The 9,206-nt window shown below is 46.0% G+C and overlaps 1 protein-coding gene across 2 annotated transcripts in view; it reads left to right on the top strand.

Annotated features, from left to right (window-relative positions):
• The first annotated feature begins 321 nt into the window (after positions 1–321).
• LOC135824816 (trichohyalin-like) overlaps positions 322–9,206 on the top strand; it is a 22,773-nt gene continuing 13,888 nt past the window's right edge. The window contains exons 1-4 of one of the 2 annotated variants that reach the window (XM_065337532.1): positions 322–668; positions 756–904; positions 7,112–7,210; positions 8,207–8,399. In XM_065337532.1, the coding sequence (XP_065193604.1) occupies positions 654–668; positions 756–904; positions 7,112–7,210; positions 8,207–8,399 (456 nt within the window). In that variant the 5' untranslated portion in view covers positions 322–653. The remainder of the gene's footprint in view (positions 669–755; positions 905–7,111; positions 7,211–8,206; positions 8,400–9,206) is intronic. The other variant, XM_065337531.1, reaches the window with a different exon arrangement.

Raw genomic sequence — 9,206 nt, 5'->3', positions numbered from 1 at the left:
TACTGTAAGAAGATGGTGTGATTTCGCCGGTGATTTGTGAAGAAAGTGTCTGCTCTGAACGCCGGAGGTCGCGCTTCCTGCCGACTGTGTTGACTACATGTATTTTGAGTGACTCACGACTGCACAGTCTGTAGCAAACTCCGGCCTTCGCGGGAGTGTGACTAATTATTTTTGTAGATGGTTGGAGGGTGACAGCGTTGAGAAAGGCAACTCAATGGCCCTCAGCTCAGCGTGACCGTCTGTTCTCCCAACTCCATGTGTGACACTGACTCACGCTGCTGCCTGGCGCTCACGAGGTGTTTGTCGCGCTGGATACGAAACGTCAAGTTTCGTATCCAGCGCGACAAACACCTCGTGAGCACCATACAGGCATGAAATTTCATAAGCCAACTCGAGCTCAACTGATGATGGGTGACACTGCAATGAGCAGAGAGTGGTGCTTTCTGGATGGTTTGCCGATTGGCAGGTTCGACGGGCTTCCCGTGTGCTTCAGACGCAGTCGTGAGTCAGCCAATGTCAAGTCAGTCGGCAGGAAGCGCGAGCTCCGACGTTCGGAGCACACGCTTCCTTCACTAATCACCGCCGAAGTCGCAACATCTTGGTTCGTATTATTATTGACGGGGCGCCAGCAACACCTGGATTGACTAAAAACGATGGACAAATTTCAGGTGATAGGAGCAGTACCCTTTGAAACCTTGCAAACTGTGCTTGACTAACTTACTTGTATTTCACATGTGACTGTCATACGGGCACAGCATGCAATGGAGGCACTGGCGAAGAAGGCAGAGGAGCTGAAAGTTATGCGAGCATTCCTCGATACAGCCAGGGACCAACGGAACACAATGAAGAAGCTTCTAGCGCAGCTGAAGGAAAGCGAAGAAGAACTGCGCAAGGTGAAGGAGAGGTGAGTTCATTTCAGATAATAATTTATTATGATTGTTTTGCTCGTTTGGAGGGCAGTCACTACTGTACTGTGTGTGTGTACTCTTGCAATGCAGACCGTATGAGGTGTAACACACACACACACGCACGCACGCACACACACACACACACCTCAGACCTCAGAGATGCCCATCGCGGAAGCGATGATAGCGAACAGCTATGTTAGACATAGCAACTTGTGCTGGGATTACGCCATACATACATACATACATACACACACACACACACACACACACACACACACACGCACACACACACACACACACACACACACACACACACACACACACACACAAACACACACACACACACACAAGTCGGCAGTGTACACCGGCACACTAACGGAGGTTTCGCTTTACGTAATTAGAGAGGTTCTGCTATACGTGAAACGTAGAGAAATCACGTAGAGAGCAGGTGTCTGGGTTAGAGTCTACGGCTTCGCGTGTTTTGGGTCCAGATTTCTACGCGGAGATGAGGTTCTCTACGTTGTGGCACACGCAAAGAAAAATGCGGATGGATCTGCAGGGTAGCATTCGAGTGCAGCAGAAAACTGCCAAATATGGAAAGGGAAATTCCCAGTACACATTCCACGTGACTCCTCTACGTGAAACGTAGAGCAGAACTGGATTTCTTTACGTTACGGGAACGCGAAGAGAGTTCGCGTGATTCTTTGCGTCGCGTTCCCGAGAGCAGAACCTCACTATTAAGTATGAAATTCACGGAAGAACTGGACACAATTTTCACACGTAACATTCCGCGCTGGTGGGCTTCGTTCTACGTGATTGCCTGTCGAAAACTAAGCATTCCTGTTTGTCCTCCTCCTGCACCACAAACCGTCACAACATTCTCCGTTTGGTTTCCACGTGTTGTGTACGTGGCTTGAGCGTTGCCATGGATAAATCGAGAAAATGCAAAATAAATATTTCAAAAGGTCCTGACGTAGGAAAGCACTTTCCCACGGACATCCGTGGAGAGATTTGCGTATGATTTTTGAGGCGCGTACGACATACGGATTTTCATTCGTAAGTACAGCGAAACCTGTCTGAGACGACCGCTCAAATAGATATAAATTTCACAGTTCGCGCGAGACTCAGCTGAAGGCCGAGTTATCCGCATCCGCCGTGGGAACGCCACCACCCTCTAGAATCAAGGCGCAGATACAGCGCCTAAACGGTGGGAGGTGACTAGATCAGCCCCACCACCAAGTGGTCAAAGACCGAAATCCCATTAGCTGCATCCACGACCGCTCAAACGACCTTCAAAATGTGGTCTCTGTTACCAGGTGGTCTGCTTATTCAGGGTCATTTGACTGGAAATGGCATCCCTTGGTCCCAGTTCCGGTGGTCTTCTGGGACAGGTGGCCACTTTATCCGAGTGGTCGCCTTGACAGGTTTTACTGTACGTAGGGCGAAAATTCCCTGATAGAGGTCCTGATAGAGGTCCTGATAGAGGTCGAAGCAATTACAGCGAAAAGGTGACGTGGAGACAATACTTGTGGTACAGCAATGAAGAAAGTAATGTGTATGTGCTTGTAACAAAAACACAAACCGCTTTTAAAAAGACTATTGCCATTGCGTAATAGAGCTTCGGACGGCGCATCACAGAGACACCGGTAGCGTTATTCAGTCGTTAAAATCAGTTCAGGATCGTTCTGTAAGGATTTCTCCAGAATAGACTTGACTTGCATTGCCTGCACCTTTCCTTAGAAGGCGGTGAGAAGTCCTGATCAAGTCTCTGGCTGTGGAGAACTTGATTACTGGACCAGCGTTTCCGATATCCATGTGTTGGTTTCCCACCAGCAGATACCTTTATCAAGGCAACTACTTCTGTTAGTCAAAAATCATTCCTTTCGGTTTTTACGCACAATAGCTTGTGCTAATGGACCCACACATGTGAGAAGGCATGCTTTCTGTTTGTGATGCGACTTTAAATAGAAGTTCAAGAACTGCTCAGCTGGCTTTTGAACTTCAATAGGATTCGTCACTGGCCATTGCTAGATGACGGGATGGGATGTTTTGGCTGAAGTTTCTCCGGCCGGTGGTTGCTGTAATCTGCATGCTCAGCAGTGGTTGCCTTTGTGGCCAGTGGTTGGTTTGTGAGTAGTCTGACTGTATCGTCTAGCCTTGCTACTGCGGCATTACCACTTGCGGGGAGAAGCTTGGCTGTCTCCTTGATCTTTGTTACCGACATCGCAACCCGACCGGCGTCAATAGCTGCCATCTCACAGGTATGAAGAATGTGTTTTGATCAGCCAGGGTCTCCTCGAGTAGGGTCATAAGACCTCAACAGAACCCTGTTGAATTATCTGCTTGTATAGCAGAGGGGAAGCGGGTTAGTCTTGAGATGCGGCCACCAGCCAGTGATTCTTGTAGGTATTGCAATGATGCTGAGTCCGAGACAGGGGAAGATCATTCACAAGCTGGGTGCTGGCCGGAAATTGGCATATCAACACGGGTGAGAATATTTAGAATATAGGCTATTGTATGTTCTCGCAACATACAGCACACCAGATCTCGTCCACCCACGGGCCACTCTTCAGGAAGACTTAGGCGCGATCTCTGGTCTGAAAATCAAGCACTCATCAACTTTGCTGCAATGTGCTCTGCTTGGTTTGCCGTGTGAGCCCACTCACTTCAAGATAGGGGTAGATCGAATTTCACGAATGCCTCGCGAGTGGGTGAGCAAGTGTAGGATCACTAGGACTTCTTTACTGCTAGCATGTCCAGTGTCACAAAGCTGTGGAGCGGCATGTCAGCATATCTTAACCACATCCCTTGCTGAACCGTCGGACGAGCGAGTGCAGTATAGCGCCTTTGTTTTTGTGGAGCGCTTGGGTTGCAATGAAGCCGAGACCCTATGGTCGGTCAAGCTGCCCCTGCCTCTCCCCCACTCCTGCCATTCCATATGTCTCATCGCTGCCTTGCTGCTTTGTGCCGTCGAATGGTGTTTTTTTTTTTGGAAAAAATAAAATATAAGGATGATCTGGGTAACTATGACGACCGACAGTATTAGTGCTAATAGAGAGGTTAGTATGCACGTTATTTCCGACGTGACGCGCAATTTCACCTCAAATTTGGCATAAAACTCCAAATTTTGACATGTGCTGCAGGTCACTCATGTATAAAGTGAGCTGGACTTTCGCGTCACGTCAGGAATAACGTGCATCTGAACTGACCTCTTTGATATCTCCCGCATCGAACAATCTGTGAAGAGGCATGTCAGGTCACCTTATCAACATCACAAGCTACAGCCCCCACACTTTTCACCATTACGCCTTACACTGATGCAGTCACCCGGATACATAGTGCCTAGGATCACTGGTTGACTAGGACGGCCGACAGCTTTTTACGTGAAACTTGGAATCACAGCAAATTTTTCAACCGCTTCTACTTGTGGTGGATTTTAGGTGATTCAGAAAGGTGCTTGGTTCGGGAAGTGCTCATCGGAATTGTCTACCTACAGTCCGTTTCAAAAAGATTTACAATCCTGGCGATCGCCCGCGGAGTTTGGCGTCTTACCGTATGAGCACTCGAGCGCTGCCTGGAAAAACTCACTGTGAACTCGAAGAAATATTCCGCGCGAAAGCAGGAAAAATGACAACTCACTCACGTTGACACAGTCATGTACGTCTGGTATACAACAAACGAGTTCTTCCTCGTATCGATAAATGTAATGGAGTCAGAGAGGACATGTCGAAACGAAAGTGTTGTACATGTAAATGTTGACGAGCTGCATGGGTCCGTTTTGTGACCAAAATAGTTTCTTTGAGCTGCGATGCAATTTACTCACCGTGTGACGAAAACGACATCGACACGGACTCATTCCCAAGGCCATGACTTGGCAAAGCTATCCGTGTGACTTCGACGACATTTTGAGAAAAGCAGACGCTTGTGAACGCTGATAGAAGACGGCGTTGACTGCTAAATTAATTCAAATAAATTGGCGATCTTGAAATACTAAAATAAATCTCAAAAAGCTACAGCGCGATGACTTCCATTATAATTCACTCACACCATTGCAGTGTTGTGGCGGTGTTCACATGGCGTGCAGTCAAGTGTCAGTCAGTTTGGCAGGAAGCGCGAGCTCCAACAACAAGTCGTTTGGTGCAGCCATCTTCTTTGTCTTGCACCAGCTTGATCACCAAAACAATGAAAAAAAGTTTGACTTGAGGATAGGTTGGGATTTGAACTCACAACTAACTTCATGGTCAACAGACAGCATTCATAACCACGAGGCCAAAAAGGAAAGGATAAATCGTGGGTTTTGATAAAAAATCGATACAGGCTTCCTGGGCAAATTGTAAACCATGGGAAAAGGCCGGAAACCTGGCCGAAATTCTAACTCCTTAACGGTTGGTCCAATTGTTCCGAAACCTTCACAGAACAATTTGCCGTGTCCTAACAAGCCATTCTATGTACTTTGTTGTCCAAATTTCCCTTATCTTCATACTTTTTAAGACCCAAACCTGATTGTAAATCTTTTTGAAACAGACTATAGTAGGAAGAGTGTACAAAGCAACTAGTCATTATAAACATTTTATTAACAGCTTCTCCTAATTTCCAGGGCATTGAACTAAAACAAGCTCGCCAATGGAACGATGCTTGAAATCTTTGAAAAGGTCAAAAAAAGGGGAGAGGTGAGGGAATGTAGGTAATAGCCCCCGGCAGATAATGCTGGCAAAAGAACTGGCAAAATTTTGTACCATTTCCTGGTGTGAGTTGTGAATGTTTGTGATGTGGATAAAGTGGATAAATGGAGCAGAATTCAGGGAAATGCTTGCCATCATGTTTGCAGGGTTTCACCCATATCACTGCTTTTCGAGCACAATCTGCCAATAGTTCGAGCATTATCCGCCAAGGGATAAATGACATGTAGCTACTGAAATGGTTAGAGCACGAAAATCGTAAAATTTGCCCTGAAGGATACCATTTTTGGCGAACAGATAAATACATTTACATGTAGTCTTTTCCCAAATCGGCCCGTTTTTTTCGCCTATTCGCCTATTCGGCTTTTCGCTAAGCTCAAAAATACATCAGATTCGGCTGCAAAATCAGCTGATTGTTTGGAAATCGGTTGCAAAATTGGAATATTATATTGGGAAATCGGCTAAAAGAATTGTTGGCATATTGGCTTCAAGATTGGCGAGATATTGAAAGATTTGGTAGATTTTCGGCGATTCTCAAAGAAACCCTCCAAAATCGGCGAACAGCTTAGCGATTTTTCGAAAAGTCTCGTTTTCGGAGAACTTTTCGCCCCTGATTTGGGGATTTTACTGATAACGATCTTCTGAATGGCTGGTCAAAGGACACGAGTCACACGACCTCAACGCACTTTGCAACAATATTTGGTAGGTTTTCGGCGATTCTCAAAGGAACCCTTCAAAATCGGCGAAAGGCTTAGCGTTTTTTTGATCAGTCTCGTTTTCGGCGAATTTTTCGGCCGGCCGATTTGGGGAAAGCCTATTTACATGATGTCTATTACACAAGGGGTACACCAAGGAAAGAAGTGCTCTTTATGGTTCCTCAGAGTTTCAATCATCAGACATCATCAGGCAACAGTGAAGGAGATGGGAAGCAGCACAGGCACATGTGTATACATATTACACACTAGTCAGAACAGCAGATGGCTTGATCAGTCACAAACTAAAGTTTCATGCCATCTCAGGCATGAAACTTTAGGCTGTGACTGATCAAGTCATCTGCTGTTCTGACTAGTGTGTCACGGCTCTACCTTCCCGGTATCGAGCTCTCTTGGATTTCTGCCGGAATTCACAACAGTGTGTATACATATTATACAATCCAATATTAGTTCAAAACCAGTATTAGATAAACCTTGTTATAGTTCACACATATTGTTAGATTGACAGCATGAAACAAGGTGGAGGACACTGTGAGGGACCGGGGCTCTGCCAACCGCGGAAGGTTGTAGTACGGTCACTGTTTCCGAACACAGTGTCCTCCACCTTGTTTCATGCTGTCAGTCTAACAATATGTGTATACTTGTATAGCCAAGCAGAGGAGACATGAGCGTTGCCCATTACAGGCATAGAGCCATTGCACATTGCCAAATATGGACCACATGAATAATGCACGCTGGGATCAGGAATGCACTGTCCTATCCTGGACTCAAGATCACTATTCGTCTGCTTCTAATTCTTGCATGTCTCCAGTTACCAGTCTTTGCGTCTCAAGTATAGCAGGACAGTGGAAGAACGGGATGATGCGCGCAAGACGGTTAAACACACCCACGAAGAAGAAGAGAGATTTCAGTAAGCTCTTGCAAGCATGCAACAAGATTCCTTTTTGGCCCTAGCGTACCATGAACCTTCCAATTTGGAAGGATATTGGTTTGCAAACTACTGGAGATGTGTTAGAGCTAGGTCTCAGGTCGTTGAATGTCTCAGTAGCCTGTCAGTTTGGTACCCTCTTATCGCACTTTCTCACTGCTTATTAACTGTGTTCTAGTTAAATTTGTGGATAGTTACTTCATGACCAACTCCCATGTGTTTTCTTCTATTTCACGTAACCCATGAGTACGAGAGAGCTTGGAAGCTCAGGGCCCTACGCTATGCTTTTTTGCCTTGATGGCATAGACAAAAATAGGGATGTTATAAATTCTTTAAACAAAATTCCTTTTTTTAAGACATAACCTGGGATTCGAACCCGCACTATCGCGCGCCCTGCATGCATCCCCCGATACACTTCGCATACATACTAATTCTTCCAAGTTGCTTCACGTTATGATATTGTATTTGAAAGCCCTATTTGAATATGCATTGTGGTCAGTCTTTGATGGTACGGTACGGTACGGGATAGGTACGATCGAGGGTAATACGACACCATCTACGGCCTTGATGACGGCAAAAAAAGCATAGGGATGTTATATATTTTTCAATTCTCCTATTTTTTTAAGCATATCCTGGGATTCGAACCCGCACTATCGCCCTACATGCATTCCCCCATACACTTCGCCTTCATACCCATTCTTCCAAGTTGCTTCACGTTATGATCTTGCGATTGAAACCCCTATTTAAATATTGCGGCCAGCTGTATGTGGCCAGCTGTGTTTGATGGTACGGTACGGTACGGGACAGATACGGGATAGCGCCAGGTGTGACACAAACATACAAACAAACAAACAAACACACAAATACCAAATTAAAGCTGTGTGGACCCTGGCTAGCGCCAGACGTTAGTGAAGTAACGTCTTCTGCATAGCTACGGGAATAAAAATATTTCCTCGATTTTCTTGCTCCTGCTCCCAGAACTGACGTAGATACGATTGGAGTTGACGTGAACGTCGTTCGTACCAAAGGTGGTGCAGGTCTGACGAAAGAGGAATGCCGAAAGGAAATCGACAAGATATGGGACCGCTTTCGAGAATTGGCTGAGTCCATGCAAGACCAACTGGAGACGAGTCGGGTGACACGGCAAACCAAGCAGGTCACATTACAACATGTAAGTACAGTGGAGATAGGGATAGCGGATCTGAATCAGAATGAAACAGATCAAGACTAGCGCAATATAACTGTCTTATCTGCACAACTGGTGAATTCTTTTGAATCAACTCCCAATTCAAGACTGGTCTACACCACATGTATATCGGAATAGAACGGCCGAGACAGTTGCCTGCGCACACCCTACACTTGCTGGGGTAACCAGTATAGACAGCATGCTGCTTTGATAGAAGCAGACACTAGATGCACAGGTACCCTGAAGTGAAAATGGATTCACACATACCCACATACGCTCCCACACACGTACACACACACACACACACACACACACACATACTCATGCACACACACACTCATGCACACACACACACACACGCCTCAAACCTAAAACATGCCCATCTCGGAAGCGATGATAGCAAACACTCCCAAACAGCTATGTTAGACATATCAACTTGTGCTGGAATTACACCATTCAACAGCTTGCAAGGCTGATGAATTGACCGCCACTAATTTTTAGCCTGGTTTCCACCACACAGCTGATTAAATTGGCTTTTTCTGGCCAGTAAATCCCTATTTTTCATTTTCATTATTCTTTTTTTTTTTACACACACACGCCACACCACATACTCCGATGTACACTGGCTGTTGGTAACCACCCAGGAGAATGAAAGAAGAGCTAGGAGAATGAGCAAGAGAGGAAAGATGTGTGCGGCCATAATCGTCGGGAATGGAACCCGCAACCTCTCGATTGGAAATTGACTGCACACAACACACACACACACCTCAGACCTCAGACATGCCCATCGCG

The sequence above is a fragment of the Sycon ciliatum genome, chromosome 9, assembly GCF_964019385.1.
Source record: "Sycon ciliatum chromosome 9, ocSycCili1.1, whole genome shotgun sequence".
Classification (NCBI taxonomy): domain Eukaryota; kingdom Metazoa; phylum Porifera; class Calcarea; order Leucosolenida; family Sycettidae; genus Sycon; species Sycon ciliatum.
The sequence above is the reverse complement of the archived record's forward strand: the minus strand, read 5'-3'. Positions and strand labels throughout refer to the sequence as shown.